At 48.6% G+C, this 26,283-nt stretch overlaps 1 protein-coding gene across 4 annotated transcripts in view; it reads right to left on the bottom strand.

Annotated features, from left to right (window-relative positions):
* Smg6 (SMG6 nonsense mediated mRNA decay factor) overlaps positions 1-26,283 on the bottom strand; it is a 239,452-nt gene that overhangs the window by 3,359 nt on the left and 209,810 nt on the right. For all 4 annotated transcript variants that reach the window (XM_047547528.1, XM_047547531.1, XM_047547529.1 and 1 more), the window contains 5 exons: positions 19,411-19,587; positions 15,476-15,622; positions 5,166-5,319; positions 1,955-2,166; positions 1,580-1,661 (listed from right to left, as the gene is read on the bottom strand). In XM_047547528.1, coding sequence (XP_047403484.1) covers positions 1,580-1,661; positions 1,955-2,166; positions 5,166-5,319; positions 15,476-15,622; positions 19,411-19,587 — 772 coding nt within the window. The remainder of the gene's footprint in view (positions 1-1,579; positions 1,662-1,954; positions 2,167-5,165; positions 5,320-15,475; positions 15,623-19,410; positions 19,588-26,283) is intronic.

The raw sequence follows: 26,283 nt of genomic DNA, 5'->3' as shown, positions 1-26,283 counted from the left end.
AGGCCCCATCCGCCATAATCCACATGATTTTAAAATTCAACATCGTTTACACATAAACATTTGGTGACGGTTTCTCTGTGAATCTGACAAGTTAATCTGCTAAGAATTCACACTGACAAATGGGGTTTGATTACACCAGCCGTTGCTGATGTAATTGTGATGGGGCGGTCCCCAAGATGGCAATGGGTTCCTGAAGACTGTTTAGGGAGAAGTAGCGGGTGGAGAGACTAGTGGGACCAAAGCCAAAATGCAAGTGTGCTAAGAAACAAACAGCTCTGAGGTTGAGCAGTATAGGAGCCACAAAGGCCTTCAGAGATCCTGCCTACTTCTTCCTCAGGAGGGACCCTTCTAGGAAGCTGCCCTGTGGCAAAGCCTAAGCTCCTCTGTTAGGGTTGCAGAACATCTTTTTATCACTTGAACATTCCAGATCTGGCCCTAAGGGACAGTACATACAAGCCACGTGGCAGGGTCCCTCTGAGGAACAGCAGTTATGAACTCATGACCAGCCTTGGTACAGAGATTCAAATGGGAATGAAGGCTGAACTGACATAGATGGAAGAAGTAGGCAAGAAGACAACCCCTAAATAGCCTGAAAGTCAGGGCTGGGGACCCAAACAGAGAAGAGAGAAGGGTGACAAAGATGGAAAGAAAATGACAAGAGACTATATATATGTAGACAGAAACCAAATGGTGAAAATCACCAACTCTGCAGATGACACTGAGCTAGAAGATGCTAGGAATTCCTTGAAGAAGAAGAAGAAGGAGGAGGAGGAGGAGGAGAAGAAAAAGTAGTCAGAATTCCAGGAACAAGGAACAGAAAATCCCTGAGTGTCACTGACCCTGTGGGGCTGTGCAGGAAGAAGCAGAGGGTTGAGGCAGGTGGTCAGGCACTTGGAAGAGAGCCCTAGGGTAGTCCTCTGGCCCAAAGATGAGACTGTGCTCACCAAAAATTCTTATAAGCTGGGCTGAGGGCTCAGCTCTCAAACTCTCACTTGCCTCCAACTCTACTGGAGCTGAAAAGCTACAGCTCGTGGCCATGTAGACCAGAAAGAAAAGCCCACTCCTTGTCGGGGAAATGTCCTCTGCCCCAGCCTGAATATAAACACTCAGGGAAGCACTGAGGACAGTAGGAAGGTAAGCATGGCCAAGAAAAGGGAGCATGCCCACTGAGGGCCATGCACCTCGAAGCTGCAGAGGCCTGGGCTCAGAAGACCACAGCCAGAACAAGCTATGCTGAATCATGAAGACATTCTGGCTATCAAAGGGAACTCACTGAGGTCCCAAGAAAGGAAATGGATGAAGACTGCGTAGGGACCGCTCACTGTCTAAAGCTGGGCTTCCTGGGCTAGGCTCATCTCTAGTTTACCCAGGATTCACCTAATATCTCCTGGGGGTGGGGTGGGTATGACTGGGAGACCAGATCTCAGGGAGGGGAGCAAATGGGCTGACTGCAGGCTTGCATAGGTCCTGCTTAGATTTTCCAGGCCAGGTTCCACAGAGGGCCCTTAGGGGGCTCAGAATTGGTAGAATGAGGTAGAGCAGGGGACAGGATGATCCTGAGGAAGAGGCCAAGTTGTACCTTTGCTGGTGGGCATGAAGTCCTTGGCCTTGTCTTTGCAGTAGTGGAGGCAGCAGGAAAGGATCAGGTCATCGTTGTTACCCTGGAGGAAGACAGTGTGAGAAGCACCATTGGGCAGGAGGGGGCGCCATGCAGAGGAGGCAGAGGTGTATAGCCAGGGCTACATCCCAGGGTCCTTCCCATGCATGTTCTGGTAACTGATGAGTGATCTAGGAGACAAGGGACCCCCCCCCCCCCCGCACCCCGACTCCTAGGCCTTGATGGCAGCTGTCCAGGTTGGCAGGCCTTCATTTTGTCCCTCCTTTCTGGATCCCTTGTTCTGACACTGGGCTATGGAACTTTCTCTTCCTACTGGGTGGGGATGGGGGGTCTCACCAGCTGGCCAGTGATGTCTTCACTGCGGAAGGCAATAGATTCAAGTTCATTGCCTCGGCTGGTCAGGGCCCGTAGGCAAGAGTCCCGGCTCTCGAATCGTCGCTCAAGGAACTCAATGGACTTCCGGGCCTTTTCTTGTACCACACGAGCATAGCCCCCAGCCCGGTGGTCTGTCTCCTGCCCCTTGGCCAGGCCATCCAGCTCATTGATCACTGATGAGACAAAGCCCAAATGTATCAGCCTTAACAACCGTGTCTGCCTTCATCCTCTATTTATTCGCTTTCTTAGCCAGCCCCTTCAGACCACAGTGGCCACCTTCCCCACAGGAGTCTTCCAGTGAAATGAGGGTAGGAGGGGAGCTTGTGGGGGAAGAGGGGCCCCGGACTCTCACAGAGCCCTATTCACTTTCTGCCTTCTCTCTTGGGGGCTCTGCCTTCTTTCTGGGAGGAATTTTCTGGAGCTGCTGTCTTCAGAGGAACAAACCCAGCCCCTCTATTACATTCTTTAGTTACAGGATCAAATTAGAAGGGTCCTTCAGGAGACATGAGGGTACTCAGCAGCTAAAGGGAAAGTGAGACATTCTGCCTGGGCTACTTGATCCCCAACCTCTATAGTTCAAGAGGGGTAAAGCTCTATGGCTCACCCATCTGGCAGAGGGCGGGGAAATCACCATGGAAGAAAGGAAGTCATAGTGCCACTTATGAGGGCCCTGGTATTCCTCAAAACCATACGCTTGGCACATTACGTCCTTGATACTATACGTGTGTGTGTGTGTGTGTGTGTGTGTGTGTGTGTGTTGTGTGTGTATGTATGTTTGCCTGTCTGCTTGCCTATGTGTCTGGGACATGGCTTCATTTTCTGGTGAAGATTCTTTCCAAAATTCCAGCCAAAAGCCTGAGGTCAAGTGGGAAATATGCACTCCTTGGGGGCTCCGGGAGAGTTTGGGGTCTGAGGCCTCTTCTTAGTACAATGATTCATGGTTTGGGGAGTCGGCATGAGCATGCTGTTCCATGGTGAGCCTGGCACTCATTGTCTGAGTATTCAGAGATACTTTCTGGAAAGGGCCCATATGGGGGAATGAACACACACACACACACATACACACACACAGACACACAGACACACACACTGCCCATGCTTTTAACAACCTGAAGCTACAGTGTCCACATAATGCATGGCTGAGGCTAGGGAGGAGTGGTGGATGGGTGTATGGTACAACAACAGAACATCAAACAGGAAAAACTGGTATTCTATCCCAAAATCTGCTTTCCTGCTTCCAAACTAAACAGGCTTCAAAGGGGAAGCTTGTTTGTGCTTCTGCACCAGGCGGGACTTCTCAATGCTAGGGTCAGGCCTAAGGAGAACAGAGCAGGTTAAAGAGCATAAGAAACAAGCAGGGAAAGTTGTTGGCTTAACCCTTTGCTGCTCTGGGCATAGGGCAGGGGACCAGCAAGGGAGGCACAAGTGAACAGGAGCCCCCTCTTGCATTCCCAAGTGCAGGGACTGCTGAGCTAAAGTAGGTTCAAAAAGGCTGGTCTGTGTGGTTACAGTAGAACTATCAGTTTTCAACACCCTGGGGCTCATCTACTGTGTTCTGCATATATTCTCCAGGTTTTCTTGTTTGCTCTCTCCCACCAAACCTGGATTTCTCTACTAAACACTATAGACTCCTCAGGGCCAAGGGCTGTAGCTCTGTCCTTCACTGAATTTCTCAGAAACAAGGAGACTGAGCACACAGCAGGAACACCATCAGTGCTGGTGACTAAGAACTTGTTAGCCTGGGAAGGCATCTGAAGCACCTTGTGAGTCTTAAAGGGGCTCCTAAGATGTCAGCAAGCTCTCTTGGTTGTGCCATTTCCTGACCATCTAAGAGAAAAGTGACCAGTTCATTTTCTTTCCTGTGAAAACCTCCTGGGTAGGAAAGTACAGAGACATACTCTGAAAAGAAGCCTGTCCCAGGAACCAGTGAGGGAGAAGAGAAGCCCAGGACAAGGTGATGGTCTTGCTACACTGCCTTACAGACAGAAGCTGCTCTTCTTTTGAAGTAAAGAAAACCTCTTGGGTCTGAGGGCCTGGGTTTAAGAGTTTCTCTGGCCAGGCCACATGGGGAGGGGGAAGGAAGACGGGGAGGGTGGAGGCAGGGAGGAGGGCTGCGTCAGTGCCAACATTCTCAGGTGGTGCTAACGTGTTTCCCACAACCCCCCAGGGTTCTACAGGCTCTGCAGGGGCGGATGTTTCCTGCCCTTTGTTTCCACCCCCATCTGGCACTAAGACACTTGGGACTCAGAGGGAAGGCCCAACGGAACATCTTGGCATGGATGTCAGAGGTAGCTTGGCAGGCAGACTGCCAGTCTGGTGGCTTTTCCAGAGGACAGGGCTCCCAAACTTGCTCCAAGTGGCTGCTGAGATAGGGGGTATTAAAAATCCTGGGCTTTGCAATCATCTCCCAGACCCTCTGCCTCTAAAGTAGAGCCATCAGATATACCAGCTACATTCAACAGAAGCCCAAAGCCCACTATAAGGCTGACCCACCACAGAGCTCTAAGAACTAAGGGTGCCCAGACAGTCCCCTGGAGGCAGCTCGGCTCTGGGGTCCTCTGGCCAGAGGGTAGAAAAGCAAGTTTGCTGGGTCCTGAGATGCTGAGCCCGCACCAGCACCAATGACCAGACAGTGGTAAGTGCCCAAGTGGCAGGAATCTGTAGGCACGAGCCAAGGGCTTGCTCTGGAGGATTCCTGTCGGCCTGGCCTTAGGGTGACACTGGCCAGAAAAATGTTACCTCGAACCAACAGAATGATCATGAAAAGCTACAAGACAATCAGACCAAAGGCATCTAACCACTTCAAAATCCTCCCAGCCTCCCTGCCAGACCACCCAGCAGCACTGCCGTTATCTGCCAGGGCTGAGTGTTTACCAATAACGGGAACCAGCTTTGCTGTTTTACTGCAAGCTTTATAAGGATAAAAACAAGGGCTGGGCTCATGCAGCCACTGGTTGCTGGGACACAGGAGTCCATTTGCTCAAGCAGTTTAAGCCATGGATCAGCCATAATAATTTGAACTGCTTTGATTATTAAACAATTTTCCTTGCCCACACATTCCCTACTTCCCTGCAAATCCTATGTTACACACGCACAGCGGGGCTCTGCCTGCCTAGCCCTGGGTGTGGGGCATTTGTGGAGGGAGCTGCTGTGTACATGCAGGGCTGCTTACCGATGAGGGGCACCACCAGGATGTACTTCCTGCTCTCCAGCAGCCGAGCCAGACTGGCCAGGTGGTCAATGAAGCCATTGGTATCTGGTACGAGGAACAAGGGTCTGATCTCCAGCTCCATCTGCCTCATCTGACTCTGGTCCTCCAGGACAGCCTACAAGGACATAGAATGGTGAGGGAGCCAGAGAGTGAGCAGGCAAGCTGGTGGGTAAGCCAGAGTCCTGACTCGATCATCTGTCAGCATCCTGCCCCTGTGTAACTCTTCCCCTCAGTCCATCAGACTTGAGGGACAGACCCAAGGGCTGAACATGGGAGTGCAAATAAAATGGAAAGAGACCAAATGGCCCAGGAGATGGGACATTACTAAACCCCACCTAGGACTGAGAAAGGACCTTGATGGTATTAAAAATAGTATCATCTCTGAAAGTAGGACCTTGGGCTAACAACCAAGTAGGGAGAGTTAGGTTCCTTGGGTATGAAAGTGGTTTCACAGATATTTAGGCAGCATATACAAGTATACTTCTCAATTCAGACATTTGGAAATATCCAGAACAGAATTTGTTATTTTAGTTTACTTCACTGTGTACTTAAATTTAAAAACTCAGCAAAAAATCCAATGAAATTAAACTCAAGACCTATACAAAAACAGCAGACTAAGGTGATCACTAATAATCAGTCACCCACAGCAGGAGTCCATGCAGGGAGACGAAGTCAGACTCAACTCGTGTGCAAAGAGCAACACCCAGACTGATCACAAGTGCTACCACCTTCTCCTTGTCTGGCTCATTTCCTTGACATTGGTCTTTTTTTTTCCTTTCCTTTTTTTTTTTTTTTAAACTTTTATCCCTCTGTCACATCACAAAGTCACTTTTTGTGTAGCATAATAAGCACATCCTATCCAGGGTATCAAAGATTTGATAGCCTAGTCATATATTTACTGGACATATGTGCAGCTGAACCGCCATAATAAAAAGTCGAAGGGTCTCCCCGCATCACTGAAAAAACTGAATTCACATGGCACCAATAGTCTGTGCATCACCTTTCACCCCTAGGAGAGCCTAGGGTTTGTCTGTTTTATAGGCTTTCACCTTTCTCAGGAAGCTCCATGTATGTCGGCAAAAGCCCAAAGTTCTCAAGTCTGACAGTCTTAAATGTGTGGCAGTGGCCCATGGAGACAGGCTCTAGGTGTATCTGTCACTAAGAACACGGTCATCATTGTGTTTCTTCCTCTTCTGGGGATCATGGCCAGAAAGTGAACTGATCTGCTGGCACTGGTCCAGACAGCATGCTCCCTGTGTAGGGAGCCCGCAGGCACCAACAAGAATCTGGCAGAGCAGGCAAGCAGGTCCCAGCCCTGTTACGCCCTCTCATGGCCTTCTGCCACATAGCAACTTCGGCAAACAGACACAGGCATCAGGCAGGGGGAGTGGATGTGCGTGCCAACTGGGAGGGGGCCCACAGTTCGAGGTCTGGCCACCAACAGTCAGTGAGGGGGCTGCTCAGGCTTCACTGACAATGATAGTAAAACTGAAAGGGCATACCTTCAAATGATGGGGGTGGTTTCTGTGTGACCTACCAGGGACCTCTCCCTATGAGTAAGTTGTTGCTGCCACTGCCACCACAGCTGGTGGAAGGTATAGGCCACAGAGTGCTGGCAGCATGAGAAATGCAGCCAAGAGGCCCAGGCTGCTGAAGTCTTCCTACCAATCTCACCTCATGAGGGGAAGTACCACTGCTGCCAGTCACCTTCCCAGTTGACCTGAGTTACTGCCCCTCCCCAGAGGGCTGCCAACAAAGGGGTAACACAAGTCCACCAATCTTGGCTTGGGCATTTCATAAGAACATGAAATGGTCCTATTCAGGTTCAGTGAACAACTTGTGATTCCTCCTCACGCAGAGGAGTGTCAGCATGCCTGTTCCTCCTTTTCCCAGGCTTTGTTTTCCATCTAGTTCTTCTGCTACCAGGAGTGCTTTTCCGGGCACCTTAGGCCCCAAATCTCTTTCTTTCTGGGTAAGGGAACAGAACAAGCACTGCCACATGGCTCAGGGAGGATGGGGGATACTAGCACCTGTGTAGTGAGAGGGGGCCAGGTCCTGAGAATGCCACCTCTTTTACTCTTCTCACATCTCAGTTTGCTTGCCTTGAGAAATGACACTTCAGCCCTGATTTGGCTCCATTAAGGCAGTTCCATCAAGTGGAACTGGCTGCCATTTTCACCCTTTGCGAATAGTGAGCTCCTAAGACCCTGTATCATCCTACTTTTATGCTGGCAATAGGCAGAAGGGCCTTTAAGTCAGATGGCCAAGGGAGGCTGGGGGCAAAGTGAGCCTACTGGGGTGTTCTGATGACAGGAAGAAGCAAAATCTAGGAGCAGGATTCAGGGAAGCTAACTTCCCTGGGTTCTTAGTGCTCTGATTGGTGGCCAGAAAGGTGAACTGGCTTTCGCCCCTTAGTGAGGTGGCAGCCCTGTTGATTCCTGGGGGTGGGGGTAGAGCCAAGCTGTGTGTGGGTGGTCCAAACTGGGGCTGCCCTCATCCGGTCCCAGGGACGCCCGCAGACAACTTCCCTTAACCTGGCTCTGCCTAGTGAGTCACCACACAACTGCTTCCTGTTCCCCACATGCCCTCATAGAGTCCCGGGAGATTAGACAAGGCTGCTATCTTCTTCTCCTGGGGTACCAGTGGGTCTTGGAGGGGGCAGGTTTAGTCCCCTTAAAAAGAATGGCAGACTGAAGAGGGCTCAGGAGTCCACAGGCACTATTCTATGGGTGTCTGTGTTTCCAGCCTTTTCTGAGTGGCTGTGTGTGTGTGTGTGTGTGTGTGTGTGTATGTGTTTAGCATTTGCCCTCCCAACTTTTCCAGATTTTACCCGTCAGATTCCTGGCAGCTGTGCACGGCGCCTGTGCTGGCCGTCACGTCCCATTCTGATCTCTGGGTCGCACGGTGAGAGAAGGACACAGGATGCGCAGGGAGTGAAAAAGTGATGTCGGTGGGGAGGGTGCCAAGTCCCCACTCACAGTCATGGGACACTTGGGGAGAAGAGGGAAGCATGCTGCTGTGGAGTTCAGAGGCCGGTAGTGAGATTTATTTTTGTTTGTATGAGTAAAAAGCTGCAGAAGCCTCTGGTGGGGGTGAGGGGGCACAACTGGAATGCTGGGATTCAGACAGACTGGCCCTGGCCTTGAGTCAAGTGTGCCGACCCGGAAGGAGAGTTCCAGAGGAACCCTTCTGAATGTAGCAAAGCTTGGGCCATGCTGGTCCCTGGACAGTGTACTGGGAATCTGAGTCAAGTGTAGGCACTCCAAATCACACTGGCAGCAAATGAGATTGGTGGCAATAAGGACGCTGGTATAAAGTGTGTAAGAGAAAAATAACAATTCTGTTTCTGGAAGATGCTAAGTAACCGATGTTTTCTAAAGTATGGGAGCTTCCAGGAGCAAGGAGGCAGAGAACTGGGAAAGAGAGAATATTGCTTAAAGAGGAAGCTAATGGGCTTAGGTTCCCAGAAAGGGCTCTTTTACAGGTTGAGTTCCTTCTTCTATACAGTGGGGATGATTTTATAATGCTGATCCACTGAAAATTGAGACACTGAGAATTACAAATAAGATCAATGCAATTAGCTGATACAGAACCTAGAGAACCCAGATCATGAAGCAGGACCAGACCAGGAAAAGGCCTTATTGGGTCTTCCTTTGGTTTAGGAGCTTCACAGGAGTGTGGCTGCTTCCTTCTCTCTATGGGAAATCATGCATCCCTGGGTCCCCCTGGGTCATCCCTCTGGTCAGAGCAACATCTTTACAAAACAAGAGGTTGTAACACACAAATTTATGTGTTTACCTTGTATGTGAAAGTACTTAACTAAATGCCTGACACGTGTATTAGCAATTCAACAAATATCAATTTCCTTTCTTTTGACCAATTCCCTCTTTCTTTTTTTATGTATCCAGGAGGGTAACTATCTGAGGAAACCACTAGGAAACAGAATTCGGGAAGAACAAGGGTGTGACCCAGGACTACTAATTTCTTTTCTGATTCACAGTAGCCAAGAACAATGGTGAACTACTTGGGAGGCTGAGGTGTGAGGATGGTTTGAACCCAGAAGTCTGGGGCCAACTGGGCAACAGTGTGAGAGCCTATTTTTTTTTTTTTTTTTTTTTTTTTTTTTTAATATTTTTAGTTGGAGATGGACACAATACCTTTATTTTTTTATATGTGGTGCTGAGGATTGAACCCAGTGCCTCAGGCATGCTAGGCAAGTACTCTACCACTGAGCTACAACCTCAGCCCATGAGATCCTATTCCTTAAAAAACAAAAACAAAACAAAACAAAACTTCATAGTACAATCTTTTTTTTTTTTTTTGGGTGCTGGGGATCGAACCCAGGGCCTTACGCTTACAAGCAAGCACTCTATCGACTGAGCTATCTCCCCAGCCCTACAATTTATTTATTATACTGGGGATTGAACCTTGGGTACTCTACCACTGGGCTGTACCCCCAGCCTTTCTTTTGAGACAGGTCTCATTAAATTGTCCAGGCTCGTTCTGAACTTGGGGTCTCCTGCCTCTGTCTCCTGAGTCACTGGGATGACAGATGTGTGCCACCATGCCCAGTGTCATGACTGATTTTTTAAAAATTATTTATGTCTTTTTGTGGTGCTGCAGATTAAACCCAGGGTCTTGTACATGCTAAACAAGTGCTCTCCCACTGAGCTACATCCCCAACCCAGCAAATTTTTATTTTTGAGATAGGGTCTTACTGTGCTGCCCAGGTTGGCCTTTGACTCTTGATCTTCCTGCCTCAGTTTCCTGAGTAAGTGGGATTACAGATGTGTATCACCGTGCCTGCCAACACTACTGATTTTAAAAAACTGGATATAAATGAGAAATGAAAACAAAATAAAAGGAGGAAAAAAAAAAAAGCCAACAATTCCAATAGGAATAGTTTGAGATAACCACTGTCAGAAACTAAAGGGAGTAGATAATGCATTGGATATAGAAAGCTGGCAGCGCGTCCCCTGGGAGCAATAGGGTTATCATCCTCATTTGGGGTGTTTTGCTAATGGGAAAAGTGCTGCTTAGGCTTCCTTTTCTGGATGTCCCAAAGTACCACAGCTTAACACACACTTGCCTTATTTTAAAAATTATGACAACCTGTTTGCTATTTCATGTTGTTTTATGAGGACTGATTATATTTGCACACTACACTGTAAGGCACTTGAGAAATGCCTACTTTTCTTGTAGTTTCTTTTACAATGGAAATATAGCAAATAGAAATAGCATAGAGCTTGATTTATCATAGGAACTCAGAGTTGAAGAGTTCTTTGAAGAAAAGCTGACTGCATTTTAATGGATAATTCTTACTCTGAAAAAACTGAAGAAGTTTGTCCTTTCCCTATGGGGCAAAGAGTGATAGAGCTAAAGCATGACAACTCTGGGCTTGCTCCAAGTAGCAGCATAAGGGTGTTTTAGCCAATGGCCTGACCATTCTGTGGGAGGGCAGGCCCCTGTGGATGCTGCTAGAACCAGTGAGGTGGGAACGGCTGGAGCAAACTGAAGGCCCAGCACCGTAGTGTGTGGAGAAGCTGGAGCAGGCTTGGGCGGTGCCCGGCTCCACAGTCTGATGTGCTTTCCTGCCCTGGGTGAACGTGCCCCTGGCCTGGTAGTGTGCTGGCTCCACCCTGCCTCCGACAGCTAGGAGCCAGGGCTGAGTGTCTGCCTTCCGCTAGCTTCCATACAGGTGTGGGGGGCTCTGTGCATACCCCATTGTTCCATGATGCACCCCCCCCCCCAGCTGGCTGGCAGTGTGAATGGACTATAGCTATATTTAGAGTGAAACTCCTGGGGCCACCACAAAGGAGTGACTGCATCTTCAGGAGGGTGGGTGGGCGGGAAGGGGACAGGAGAGCAAAGTTATTTTCAGAACACATGTCACTGCTGGCTACAGAGCAAGACTGTGGCCATAATGCAAAGGGAAACAATAGCTGTGGCCAGAGGAAGAGCCTGTTATGTTTCAGGTGGGATGTTTGCAACTGCTCAGGAAGCCTGACCCCGCCCGACAGCAGCACAAATCACAGCAGTGCCTCATGGAGGCAGGGAGGAGGCAGGGGATTCACAGGGCCAGGGCCAGTATGAGGTGCCAAGAGGCCACGCCTCATGCCTGGAGGAGGATTTTCAGTGACTGCTTGGCCCTGGGGGCCTGGTTAGGAATGAAACACTTCTGACCAATTTCCCAGACAAACCATGCACCCTGCTCTGGTCTCTGGACACCTCCCAAGAATGGCAAAGGGAATGAAAAGAACTCAGATGGAAAGCAGCAAGGTGGGCAGGATGAACCCAATGTGAAGAGCTGTCTCAGGCAACAAGGCAAAGCCTGGACTGAGCCACAGAGTGTGGCCTCAAAGTTCCTGGTGGGTGGACTTGGCGCCCCCAGCATCCAGGGGCCCTGCCTTGGTGCTGTAGCTCCAGCTGCACTGGCCCTGAGAGCTCCCCACACCCCTTTTCTGACCTCCAGTCGGCCCCACTCACCAGCCTCTGTGCAACACCGGAAGCAGGGAGGGACAGGCTACGGAGGGAGGCCAGACCTCACCTCCCCCAGCCCCACAGATGAGCTGAGGCCCAGGGGTCTAGGTGGGAGCATGGAAGTGGGGGTGTGGCTATGGCCCCAGAACTCACTTGGACTTTATAGCCATCCTGGGGGCCGGGGGGGATTTTGTTCAACCCCATCTTCATATCCCCTTCCCCAAACATGTGTGGTTCCTGTTTTGCTGCATCTGTAAAAGGCGCTGGGAGTTGGGGACTTGCCTTACACCTCTCGGTTAACACCCTGGAGACTGATGGAGTTCAGAGTAGTGTAATTTACAGCCCATCTCTCCGATCTTAATTCACTCGATGCTCCTTTCTTCCTTATTGTATTAGTGTGACCTAGGTACCTGCCAACAATAATGGCCTCTCTAGCTAGGAGCCTCTCCCCCACTCCCAGGACAATTTATACCTTTTCCTTGGGATTTTCCCCCCTTAAATTAAACAAAAAGAGGAAAAATAGAGAAGGTTAACATGGGTTTGGAGTGCTGAAGCCCCGTGGTTCTGGGCAGGGAGCCAATGGCCCGAGGGCACACACATGTGTGTGCTCTCCCAGAAGGGCCTTCACCGGCCCTGTTTTACAGCCACCTCGGCACAGACTCCAGGGTTCACGCATATGGCCAGACAGATGTGTCTGGCTTACGTTCAAGGCTGGAAAATGAAGAATTATGGAAGTAAAGGGCCCCGGGCATTAAGGAGAGGGGGGGAAGGGAAAGGGGGAATTTTTCCTCTGCTGAGAAATCCTCCTGTGGCTGTGAGGCTGGAGAAGGAGGTTGACAGGAGGCAGGGCCGCCAGCAGTGGTGCATGTGGGGCCTGTTCTTAAAGGGGCCACATCAGCTCACACTTTACACATCCACAGCAGGCCTTCAAGACTGGGTCTGAACAGCCTCTCCTGCAGGAGTTGGTGGGGAGAACAGACCTCCTAGACAAGGCCAGCCAGTGGCACTGCAAGTGAGGTCTTATGTTAGACCTTCAATTATTACGGTACTGTTTATTGCCAGAGAAGCCAATCTGAATATGGTGTTCAATAAATCACCACAGCATGTGCTTCCATATCATCCTGTATTTCTCTATCTCTCTTCTTTTACAGTACTGGGAGTTGAACCCAGGGGTGCTCTACCTCTGGGCTACATCCCCAGCCCTTTTAATTTTTTTATTTTGAGACAGGACCTCGCTAAGTTGTTGAGGCTGTCCTTGAACTTCTAATCATCCTGTCTCAGACTTCTGAGTGTATTTCTCTTTTTAACAACAGTAGCTCACACATCAAATCACCTATTTAAAGACTGACTTTTCTACTATGTGGTTTGCTCTGAATGGGATGTTTTCATTCACTTGGGTGTCCCCCAGCCACCAGCATAACCAATGTGCAATGCCATTTACTAAACTGAACTGAAGACATGGTCTCTGAGTCCAAGGAGCTCATAGTACAGTGAGGGAGACAAGTCCAGAAACAACTGTAATATGAGACAAGATAACAGTTCCCAAAAATGAAGTATAAATCAATTCTACAGGAACACAGGATAGAGAGAGATGAACTTCTCCTGGGAGGAATCAGGAAAGGCTTCACCTGGGAGAAGGGAGTTTGAAGGAGGATATGGGAATTGAAGGAGGAATAGAATTCCAACAGGTAATGGGTAATGTATAGTAGGAAAAGGGTACTTTGGTTTGAAGGACAAGCAAGATCTAACAAAGTGGGAAAGGGTAGGATGTGTCTAGGGGCAGTCAGAAGAGAGGGAGATCAAGGTCACTGTCCAGGAAAGAGTGTTTTAGCGACTAGACAGGTACTTCACCATACACAGTCATTCATTCTGAGGACTCCCCACAGTAACTCTGAGAGGTAGATGCTGTACCACTTTCATTTTATAGATGAGGAAACAGGTTCAGAGATGCTAACTACTTTGTCCAATGTTATATGACTAGTAATGGCTTATGGGGCTGTGGCACTGGGAGAAGAGTTTAGAAAAACAGAGTGGGAACAAATCAGAAAGCCTTTAATGTTGTAGGAAGGAATTAAGACACTATTTTACTGGCCATACAAATGTACTGATTCCTGAGTAGGGGGGTGGCATTTTGGGAAAGAGACTGATGCTCTGGAGGCAGTGGGGTAAAACAAGAGCCTGTTTATCAAACTGTGTACTACACAACTTTAGGAGGGGCTGTTCACTGACTGTGGCAATGGTTACCCATGGAGCTGTGCAATGTAGGGGCCTTGATTGCTACAATCCAAGCAAGTCCCTCAACTATGACAGCACTGGCAATGGATTCCGAATAGGGAGAAGAGGAGGGAATAAATGAGTGAACAGACAGGATTTAATAAGACACTGGTCAGGAGGGGTACAAAGTCAGGGTGGAGTTAAGATAATGCTCTACCTGTTACCATCTATGAAGCCAACTATGAGTATTTGCCAAACACCAATTCAGCTTGCTGAGACTAAGAAACTAAAAAGTAATAGGTAGAAAGGAAGAGAATAAAACAAAACAAAAGAAGATGGTCATGAAGAGAGAAGAAAGGGTTCATTCATTTGTGCTGATGGGCAGCTGAAGGAAGAGGATTCCAGAGCCGAAAGCTACAGGGAAGTCAACTATGACAAAGACTAAAGTTTGATAAAGACAGGTCCTTGGTGACTTCTCACGTGTTTCTTAGTCACATCACTACAGATGGTAGAGGTACTGAACATTTGATTACGATGGGAGCAGGGACATGAATATAACTCAAGAGGGACAGAGACTAACTACCATTCATTTCCCTTCCTGGGGCAGGACGATTAGACTAATAGACAAAGTGACTACTTGTATGTTATTTGTGGTAAGCAGTTTAGATGTAGTGTCTCATGTAGGCTTCACAGAAATGCTAAGAGGTAGGTGTCATTACCACTTTCACTTTGAAGACGAGGAAACAGCCTCTGACAAGCTAAATAATTTGCCTGAAGTGACAAGGTTAGTTAAATGGTGGAGCCTGAATTATAATTAGGTTTGCCTGACCACCTACATTAAACCTTATGCCCAGGGGAAGGGTAGTTGAAGAGAGGGCTGAAAACAGATATCCTTAGAGAGGTCAGGCGGAGTGGCTTAATTCTTCTCTGCACACCCAGCTGGTTTTCAAAGAGGGAGCATGACTGGCTCTTTACTAACTGCCCTGAATCCTAGATAAGGAAAAGTGGGTTCACAGTGCAAGGGGACAGTCCTGGGAAAGCCATAGAGAAAAACTTGCTAGAAGTGAAGGTTTAGGTTCCTGAGAAGGCAAACAGTGGGGAAGTCCCTGTGTGAAGATTAGGCAGCTTCCAGAGGGTGCACAGAGTACCCTATCCAGAAGGGTTCATCCATTACTCTGGGAACTCAGATCATAGTCTGAGGCTATGGTAACCTCTCCCAAGAAATGGTGTTCTCTGTGAGTATCTGGGTTTGGTGCAGAGGAACTCCAAAGCCCTGAAACTGCATGAAAGATCCTGTATTTGTGGGGTCACTGACAGAACCCCATGGTATGGGGTGGAAGAGAGTGCTTATCAGATTCTCTGAGAAGATCCTGCTTCTGCCTTGAGGGAGACTCCAGTCACTAGGCATGCTATCAGAATGTAGAGGTAGAGTAAGACAACAGGAGGTAGAGCTGGGTAGGACACAGTAAAAACTTTCCTGAAAGGGTCTGCTTGTCCCTATATCCTGCCCTTATTCCCCCTCAGGCCCTGTATAGTCACCATCTTGATGGGAACCACCATCCCTAGGCAGGCCCCACCTGTATCTTCTCTTGGCGACGTTGCTGCTCAGCTATCTTCCTGGCTAGAGCCAGCTTCTTGGCTCGAAGTTCCCTGATGTCATCCTCACCCCCGCTGCCTTCGGCTTCTGAATCTTCCTCAAAGTCTTCAATCACCACGTCTTCCTCCTTTGGGTGGTGGGGCAGGCCAGGGGAAAGAAGAGAATGTGAGTCCACAATACTTACTGGATTCACCCTCACCCCTGCCAGCCCCCACCCCATGCTGACTGGAACTATTCCTTGCCAAGGGCCCCTTTGTGTATGCTTCCCTTGCTTGGGAAAAGGGGGATTTGGAGACGCTATTGTGCTTCCACTCAAACTGCTCTCTTTTACACTACAGGGTTCTTTCCTTACATAGGTATCCCAGTCACTCACAATTACACATGTACACATGCGTGCTTGTACTCACACTCACAAAGGCAAATCTTGGACCTATTTTCATTTTGAAAATCACAAAAGATTCAAGGGGTAAATGACAGAGAAAGATAAATTGCCCACTTTAAATCTACTTCACGCAAGTGACTGGATAGGAATTGACTTGGGTTAACAGCTGGGAGTTGGGCGAGGAAGCTCCATTGCCTCAGATGCTGTAGCTCAGCAGACCTTGCCCTGGTTTCTTTTTAAGACCACAGCCTGGTGGTGTGGGGACTGCCGGACTCCTTTACAGGAATTCACATGACATGGCCTTGCTCAGTTGCCCTCCCAGGACCTAAGCAGGGCAGAAGGTGGCTGACTATCTTAAGGAGCCTCCTGCCAGGCTTCCCCAGGGATGGTAACTCCCTGCTTGCATCCTCAGCACTCAGCAGCCATGGCTCCCCGGGTGGTCCCAGCTCTATTCCTCCCTCTCTCACTTTTGGCCTTGGTCAGTAGAGAACATGCAGCTGCCCAAAAGGGTCAGGGTTAGCAGGGGTACAGGGCAAGTGATTCAGTGACTCTGACAATGGTAATGCTAATAACTGCATTGACAGCTACCATTTACTCAGTGCTTCTTATTGGCCAGGTACTGGGCTAAGCATTTTTTATACATTAACTCATTTAATGCTCACAATGGCCTGTGAAATAGATGTGATTACCATCCCTATTTTATAAATGAACAAACCAAAGTTTAGAGTTAAACAACCTACTCAAGGTCACACAGGTAGCGAGCAGCAGAGCTGGGATTCAAACCCATGTTAAAAACAACAAAACCAAAAAACCAAGGAACAAAAAACCCAAGTAAGCCTGGTTCCAAAGTCTGTGCTTGTACTACTCATAATGAGTGACCCACAAGGCTGGGGGGCTGGCCCAAATCCAGCCCTTAGTAGCTCAGCTTTGTCAGGCTTGGCCCTCTTCAGTACAGACTACTCTCTCCTCTCCTCTAACTGGGATTCTCTTGGCAGAAGATGGTTATAAAGCATGTGGGTGGTTAGGTGATGGGGGAGCAGGGTCTAGGGAAGATGGGTGGCTTGGTAGCATTCCTAAGGAACTAGAGTCTGTTCTGTTCATGAAGGATGTCTGAAGAAACATCTAACTTCTAATCACTTTTACTGACCCAGTCTGACAGTTTGGAGAGAGGTAAGATCTGAGGATGGAGCTGGGAGTGGGAGTGTGTGCCTGTAATCCCAGCAACTTTGGAGGCTGAGGCAGGAGAATTGCCAGTTTGAGGCCGCCTCAACCACTTAATGAGGCCCTGAGCAACTTAGCAAGACCCCATCTCAAAAAATTAAAAAGAGCTGGGGATGTAGCTCAGTGGTAAAGCACCCCTGGGTTCAATCCTCTCCAAAAAAAATCTAAGGATGGGGCTAAAACTGCCACTGCACTAGAGGGTCTCAGGGGTTTGAGGTGCTGTCCACAGTCACCACTTATCTGTTAACCTGTGGCCACAAGAAGGAGGATAACTGCACATTCATGTCCTTGTTCATAGGGTTAACCTGCATAGGAACAAGTGAAATAAGATGTCCACTGGGTACCTGGGGGAATAGTGTCCTTGCCTGCTCTGACCAGGCATGCTCAGGGTTATCATAGGCCTGGAGGGGACTGGACTGAGGTCAAAGGAGGGTCAAAGAAGCTTGTCTGAGGTTTGCTCAGCTCTCACAGCAAACGAGGAAGTGCAGGGTTATGAAATTACACAGACTAGGGTAAGCAGGGTTTCCCAGGGGCCACTAACATAAAGAAACCCAAGAGGCTCGTGGGAAAAGGAAGGAGTGGGCAACCTAGCGTGAGTTACAACCTTTGTCTGGTCAATAGGCATCAGAAGGAGATAGAGTGTGTGTGGCATAGCTAAGAGCTGGTCTGCTCCCTGTAAGAGGGGAGCAGGCCCTCGGTTTGGGCTGCAGGTTCCACTGACCATAATATACCTCTTACAGCAAGCCCAGAGAGCTGGCCTTACCCTCCACTGCCTGCCTCGGCCTTCCAGTGTGGGTGATATGCTGGACTGAGGTGTCCTCCCATTCCCCCATGCTTCCCACACAGTGTGCAGGGCTGCGGTGGCACTGTTCTGCCCGCCTACAGCTTGGACACCCCAATGACTTTAGCAACTCCACTGTCTCCTCCCATGCTGACAGCTCATTCTTTCCCGTTATTTCCTGCCCAGGTTTCATCTGGTGAGTCTGGAATCATGGGCTCAGCTATATCCCTGGAACCACCTCTGTCCTGGAATCTAAGCCCTGTGTCATCAGGGGTGGGGTGGGTTCTCCAGTGATTCTAATGAAGTCAGTCCAAGACTCTGCTGCTCTGAAGACTCTGTTCCAAAGGTGGCCACTCTATCACTGCCTCAGATCCCAAACGACAGCTTCCAGCTGACATCTGGCTTCCTTGGCCTGTTACTGATTTCATCCCTGAACCCCGCCCTTCTCCACCAGGCGCTTGAGACTGCTGTGGGCCAAATGACTGTGTTGGCCTATGTGTGACCTGGCCTCTGGCTAGAATCGCTTCCGTCCCTTCCCTCAGTCCCATGTTTCTTCCCACCTAAGTGCCCCTGTCTTTAACACAGTGGGGTAAAAGGAGGAAAAAGAGTGAACTTTAGGCAAACATGAGGTGTGTGTGCACACACCCAGACAAAGTTACCCACACCCAGACACACAGCAGGGAGGCTGGCAATGATGCTAATCGCATACATGATCTGATACTGCCACACACTCACATTTACTCAGATCCTACAGACAGCAGGAGAGCTGGCAGCAAAGTGTTCATTGAAACTGACACACAAATGGAGCACACACAGACCCACATCAACAAGTCAACAAGCATCCCCAGAAAGACACATACATGCACAGCAGGGCAACTGCCAGTGAAGTATGCAGGAGCCGGTTACACAGGCAAATGCGTACACACACACACACACACACACACACACACACACACACACACACACAGAGGTCTGGAGTGAAGCAAGGGCTACAGGAACAACCAAGGGCAAACAAACAAGAAGAGAATTCCTTAATCACATCAGGATGTGCAGGAGGGAGGGAAGGAGGGAGTAAGGGAGGGCAGGCAACTGGGGGAGGGGGTGATTTTCCACATGGGGCCAGCAATGTCAGCTCTTCCTGTACGTGTGCAAGAGGCTGGAGCTCAGTCCTGTGCTGCACTGAGCAACGCACATCTATAAACTTGATCCTCAGCCTGAACCCTAACACCCCCCCTCCACTCCCCTTCCTAAGCCTCCAGAGCTGCACATTATTAAACTCTTTCTTTCTTTTCCTCCCTTCTCTTCCAATGCAACATTAAAAAGAAGCATCTGGAACTTGTAGCAGAGTGAGATGGAGGCACTGGGGTGGATTGGCAGGAAGGGGCACCAGCAGAGTGCACTCTTGAGAAGCTGGCTGTCACGTCAGCACAGACACTGCTCTGAGGTTATAAATAACCCCCAGTAGAAGCAGTCGTGGGCAAGGGGGAGGGGAGCTTTCCCTCTGCCACAGCGGGCTCTTCCCGCATAGTACCTCATCTTCCAGTTGTTTTCCCTCTTGGCTTCCCATTTCCTTTCCCATGGTGTCTGGGACGGGTGCCACTGACACATATTTTCCACCCTTGAATGCCAGCAGAGGCTCTTCTTGTCCACAAAGGGCTTCCAGAAAATACTTCAGCACTGTGACCCTTTTGCAGTCAGCTGCAATAACCTACAGGACAAGAAGGAGAGAAGAAAAACAGCATTTTCTAAAAGGGAAGATGATGATGAGAGACACTACTGGCTCTGTGGGAAAGAAGGCACAGTGAATGAGCAAGAGCATGCATGTGCGTGTGTAAGGAGGTGAGTGAGGGCCAAAGACCAAGGTCTTCTGAAGGAAGAAAATTGCCACAGTCTTCTTAGGTCATCCCTGGGGCAGCAGACAACCCCAGGACCAATGCCAGGTGCCCTTGGGGCTTGTGCATTTCTTTTACTGAAGTCTTGATATAAAAAAAGAATAAATTCTTCTAAGTTTGGAATGTATTCAGTGGAAGGAGTGAGGTGTAGAACACTGGCTCTCACAGAACACCACTTTCTGGTGCCCCTCATTGCCCCTCTTCAGACTCCCTCCAAAAGAACTTGCAGCTCAAGTGCAAAATGAACCATGAGGGCTTTCTTGGCTGTTCCAATTGTTAACAGATTCCTTTGGGATCCCCCTAACAGGTTCCTACCCCACCTCAGAGTTCCTCATGCTCAAGAGACTGGGGTTAGTAGGACATGGTCTGGAGGAAGAGGGCAGGCAGAGAAGATGGCAGTGTTTTACCAAAACTCTGCCCTCCAGGGTTCATGCCAGTTGCTCCCACATGACCACATCAGCACACAGTGCTGTCAGACAAGTTGGGGTTGATTTAGTGGAGATGAAATTCATTATATTGAGCAATCATCCAATTTGTCAGCATCTCAGATGAAGTGTCTATGCTCTCCCAGTTTGGGGTCCTCCCTGCAAGAACACATTATGTATGCCCTCAGCACCAACCCCGCCTGTGTGGCCTATGCTCCACTCCATTCTGGCCTGTTGGTACCCTTCTCTTCCTCTCTGGCCTCTGGGGTCCTGTCCTCCCTACTGGCAGGGTGCTCACCAAGGGGGAGAGGGCCCTGTTTGATGTGCAGCTCAGAAGCCACATGGGAAACACGTTGCAGTGGCCAGATGTGCCACAGGGGGAAGCCCTCATCATTAGTGACTCCAGTCCACGCTGAATGCCAGGTCCCCACTTTAATGCCTCCTCATTTCTGAATATGAAAGGGACTGGTATATTTGCATTATGCACTGAAATGCTAATGTGGATACTGCTACTTCTCTCATCGGAATAGCAACCTCTCTGGTGGCTAAGACGACAATTCATTCCGCCCTGGCAAGGGCTATAAGACCAAGCTGCAGCACACCAGGCTCACAGTAAAGACTACAGGCACAGGGAAACTTGGCTGGGTACTTCAGGGAGTAGATGAAGCAGGCACAATTCAGGTCCTCTAGAAAATGTAGGAAACGAGCACTGCACTGCCAGGTGGCTGGCCAGGGAAAGTGCACCACATAGTCACCTGTGAGCTTTATGACTATTTTCTGTCATCTTCTCCCCTGCATAGGCACCCCTTACCAATAGCCCTGTTAAGGCTGAAATCTCAACGCTAAGTACGTTTGACCTCCACATGAGAGGTTGACCTAAAAGTTCTTGGCTTCCCAGAGAAGGCTTAGAAAAAGGAAAGCCTCTGGAGCTGGGGGCGCCCAGTCATGGCTTACCTCTGTGAAAAAGGAAGGAAGCCTGCCTTGGGCCAGGGCAGGTAACCATGACTCCATCGCGTGTATTCAAACATGTGATGAGGAAGGCTAGAAATACAGAAGCAGGGGCTAAAAGGCATTAAAGAGCAGAGCTGAAATGAGTAATAGCCTGGCAGGCAGCACGCACAGTGGCCTCCCTGCATCCCCAGCCTCTCACTTGCAGAGGAAACTTCTGCATTTCCACAAGGCTGCCAGTTTCCTCTCTGTGGTCTAATTTTAACCACCTTGTCGTTACAGTGTGTGTCAGCCACCTGACCCCACTCTGACCTATGACCTTATGCCCCAGCTACTGCTTGCACCATGCAGAATTATGTAATGGGTCCAGGCCTTTCCTTTTTGGCATAAGGCTGCTGCCACTGAATAGAGAGGAGGTGGGGTGTGCAGTTGAGAAGAGGACAAAGAAGCTAGTGTTGGTCCTTGGTTCACCTGGATGGTGAGAGGCCCATAGGTATCCCTGCTGAGTGTGCAGCAGAAACCTGACCAGGAGAGGACCGTGTGCCACGGGTGTGTGACTGAACAGGTGGGCAAGAGCACCGCTGCTAGGGCATGGGTTGGATGGTATGCTGCGTGGCTCAGGAAGAAAGCGATTCCAGGCCAACAGGGAGAAAGGCCATAAGTGCGGACGTGGAACTCCTGGAGATGGGGATTTCCAGGTCACAGCAGGTCCCAGGGATGCAGGCATCCTGAGCCTGCCTGCAGCACAACTTCAGAGGATCAGTGGGAATTGTTCATCAGGTGCACACAGCAAAAAGGAGTTCTCCACCTGCAACTCCAACCAGTATTCATTTCCATGTCTTTCAGAAAGAAGTTGGTTTCCTTGGGGTTTTCGTCTGTTAAGATGATTAGTCCTTCCTCTAGGGCAGGGACATGCAAGGTTGATTGACAAAGGGGCTTTGATCCATAGGGTCTCTGAGATGATGATAAGGTATCTACCTGTTTGGAGAGAGAAGTCACCCTGCCTTTTGTCTGAACATCCTCTCTCCTTTGCAATTCAACCAGCAGGGAGAATAGGCAAGATTGTGCACAGTCTCCTTAGGTTTCTAAAATGTACCATGGTACTAAGAAATGCAGAGTTCAAGCTATTTAGTAGTCAGGGAAGTTGAGAGGCAGAATACCTAGGGTTTGCCTAGAGACACTGTGAAACCCTCTATTTCCTGCCCACTAGCCTGTCTAGAAAAGCATTTGGCTTTAAGGCAGAAGGAATAAACCTGGCAGGGAGAAGACCACAGCTCTCTTGACCCTGGAGTGTTATCAGAGGCTTATGGGAATATTCTCCTACAGAAAGACTCTAGCGCTTGAGTTAGAGTGAAGAAAACAACAACAGAAAACCAGTTTAATAAGACTAATAAGGGATATCATGATAGAGGAAGTCTTTCAAACTACCTATATAAAGAAAACTCCAAGATTTTCTTTGCTTGGCTCAGGAGGACTTCCTGGTAGGGGAGGAGTTAAAGCTAGATTTTCTACTTAGACAGAAAGAAGTCCAGATGAAGTCTATGACATAATTCCCACAATAACTCTCTTCATGAGCACATTTTTCCATTCTGTATCAATGAAAAGCAGAGAATGTAAATGATATGTACATCACAGCTTGAGCAAACTCCAGAGAGAAGAAAAAGAGCTGGGCAGGAGCAACTTCTTCCTGGGCTGTGATAAGCAGAACTGGAATGGGACTAGAGGTGCATTGGTAAAGGGGTACAGGAAAACACCCTGGGAATCTCAGTGTACCTTTCTGGTGACAGTCCTGGCCCTTCTAGAGGGAGGCCCACACTGTAGATGACCAAGAACTCTGAAGTTAATGGACAAAATGTATCACATGAACCATTCCATCTTTGAAAAGAAAACTGGCTTTTGTTCAAGGAAGAGCAGAAAGAAAGGCACCCTAAGAAAGCCCCTTTCTGTTCCCTTGAAGATTGTCTGAAGCAGCTTGCCCCATCAGCAGGAACTGAAACCTCAAGCTTCAAGGCTCCATTTATCACCCCAATTGGGTCCACACGCAAAGAACCAAGCAGAGAGGAAAACTGAAAGTCTGATGTACAAAGGAGATAGTGGCGCCTGTCCTGTCCCAGACTCAGTTCCTTAGAGAAAGATAATGTGAGCAGACCATGGGTAAGTGGGGGCTGTGGCTAGGAGGAAGGATATCCTGAGAAAAGAAGAAAGAAATCATCAGGTTGAGAGAAGACTGGTATACTGGTCTGGGTGTCTTAGGTGGGGAGGTAGTTAAGTAAATAAGAATGGTGTTCTCTGAAAACTCTTGACTCTCCCTGGGATAGAAATGCCCAGGGAGGAACAGAAAAGGAGACCTATTCTGCCTTATGGAAGGTGGGGGAGGGTGTGAGTGAAAAGGAACTAAGCATCAGGTATCACATACTGATGCATGCTGAGTTGCAAGACTGAATATCTTAGAGCACCTCAGGAAGGAAGAAAACCTCAGACATAGCCAGGGAAAATGAGGAGTGGTTGAGAGGTGAACCAGGTCCCTGGATGCAAGTTCCAGGGAAGGAGGGACTCATGCCGTTTTTATTGGGTCCCTGTTTTCTCCAAACAGACCTTTTGGAAAGCATGCGTACCAGAGCAGCTAGTCATCTGGTAAGATTTCTTTTGCTGAACTTTTGGTTTGGGGGAATCAGAATTTGAACTTGCACTATCAGTCAGTGCCCCTCCCCCACCATGGGTCTTAAAAATTTCAGCTTGCTACCGCTCCTCAGTTAAAGAGAAAAATCACACGGGTTTTCCCCTACAAACTCAAGTTTACAGGTTGTTTTTCTTGTTTCTCTAAATTCAGCCAATTATTCTCACATTTGTTGAAGCCTTCAATCAAACTTTATAGCTTGTTAATTTTACAGAATGTCCTTAGAGCAAATAAGATGCAGACAGGAAAGTGAAGTCTTGCTGAGATTATTAAGAAACCTTAAAATAGCCTCCAAATCCACCACCAAGGCTGGTAAGCACAGGCTGCTTGGCTGACTTCTGAGGTCAATTAGCAATGGGTTAATTATCATCTTTAATGAGCCAAGCTTGCAGGATTGGCTATAAGAAATTTAACTCAAACTAATGTGTTTCCATAAACCAGAAACCTCCAGCTATGCACTACTCACCCTCACAGGAGACTGAGGGTGGGGAAGCACAATTCTGTAGTGGCCAAGGGTGGGTCGGCCTGAGAAGGGGTCTGCCAATGAGAGCTCAGACACAAGAAATAAAGAATACCACACAGGGAATCCTCTGGAGCTGAAAAGACAGAGGAAATGGTTTATTCACATTCCTAGGGGGAGGGGTTTCCTGGCAGGGAGCAGACTCCAGAGGCAGGAGGGAAACTGGCCACAAGGATGCACAATCACTCTGAAGACAGAAGCAGTAATATGGGGCAGGGAGACACTCATAGCCTACTTGAATCAGAACAAGGTGGTAAAGAAGATGGGAGAGAAAGGAAGAACCTCTGCTGACACTGAATAACCAAGGGGACAGAGGGAAAAAATATGGGTCCTACATCAGATGCATCTCTTGACAATCCCAGGGCAACTGTTCCAAAGATATCCTCAAATAGTCCTTTACTCTTTTTATATGTTAGGCAAGTGTTCTACCACTGAGCACAACCCCAGCCCTAGTCCTTCACTCTTTCCCTAACCCTGCTGCAACGTGGCCTCATTTCTATGTGAGGCACCAAGCATAGGCCACTTCCTCAGTCACTCTGATCTCAATGTCCAGAACCAGCCCTCCCCAATCCTATGGTAGGTCTATGCTAGCTAAGGGATCAACAGACCACAAGATTAAATGCTAACAACACTGGTCAGCTCACAGCAGTCATACCATTATATCCCTGGGTTCCATCAGTTTTCTTCTTATAGGAGGCAACATGGCCCATCACCAGTCAGATGGCCCAGCACAGATATCTGTTCTGTGTGGCAAACACCTTCCCTGCAACCCAGTTCACCACACAGCAGTAAGTTTCCCAAAGAGGGGTAGGTAGGAGCCAGCAAATGGTTAGGTGGGAAGATTTGGTGGTGGTGAAGCTGCTCCAATAGTGTTTATTGGAGGAGATTCCAAAAGGTACAGTGCTTGGCTACTGGGAAGGAGACTATTCACACTGGAGGTTGGGCCAGGGGAACAGGAGTTATGGGGCACACATGCAGCAAGGAGAAAAGTACAGTAGGAAAAATGATTCTATCTTGTTGAGAGATAAGACAGGGGGTTGAGAGTCTGCACTTCATAGTTGGACAGACCTGAGCTCATCTTAACTGTCACTTCTTAGCTGTTTGTCCACAGAAAGTTACTTAACCTTTAAGAGCCTCTGTTTGCTCAAAATGTTTATGAGGTTAACTCTTAAGATAAATCTCTTTTGAGAGATAATGCATATCAAATATTTAGCCAGATGCCTGGGTCTAGGAAGTGCTCAAGCAATGAGTGGTTGGTATTTTTTTCTTGCTCTCTACTTCCTTCTGCTCAGGGATAGGAAGGGCACTCTGCCTACCACCACAAATAAGTTTGGATGCCAGGCACAGGCAAAGTGGGAAACACGGTGCTGGCACACAGCCTAGGGCTGAGAAACGATGTGAAATGCTCACCTGGCTGAAATAATTTATTCAAAACTGAGGTGCAAGACTTAGGTTACTAGGTAGGACATATGGAGGGAAGGTCTAGCTTCTCTCCAGCAGTCCCTTTTCCTACTCCAAAAGAATTCTAGGACTTAACCATAGGCACATGTGCATTCTACAGGACTCTGGAGAGGCCCAAACATGCCACTAGTACATATTATCAGGAATACAGCTCTGTAGTAAATAACAACTGCCCTGTCCAATGGCCCTTCAGAGTGGGGTGTGAGTGATGGCAATACCTTTGTTAATGTTATCTTCCTTAAGTAAGAGCCAGTGGGTTTCTTGCCCCAAGTCTCCCAAGTATGATAGTAGGATGAGAACATCACCACTTACTACCCACCTAAATTTCCTGAGCTTGGAAATTGTGGACAAAGGCAGGTCCAAGTCTGGCTTTCCCTGGGAAGAGTGAAGCTTGCTTTTCCTGCACTGTTACCTCAAGGAAAGAAACTATTTTCTTTTCTTAGAGTTAGTTCTATCTGAGCTCTGCTCTTCCAGCAAGGTG

The sequence above is a fragment of the Sciurus carolinensis genome, chromosome 3, assembly GCF_902686445.1.
Source record: "Sciurus carolinensis chromosome 3, mSciCar1.2, whole genome shotgun sequence".
Lineage (NCBI taxonomy): Eukaryota > Metazoa > Chordata > Mammalia > Rodentia > Sciuridae > Sciurus > Sciurus carolinensis.
This window is presented reverse-complemented; position numbering and strand designations above follow the sequence as displayed.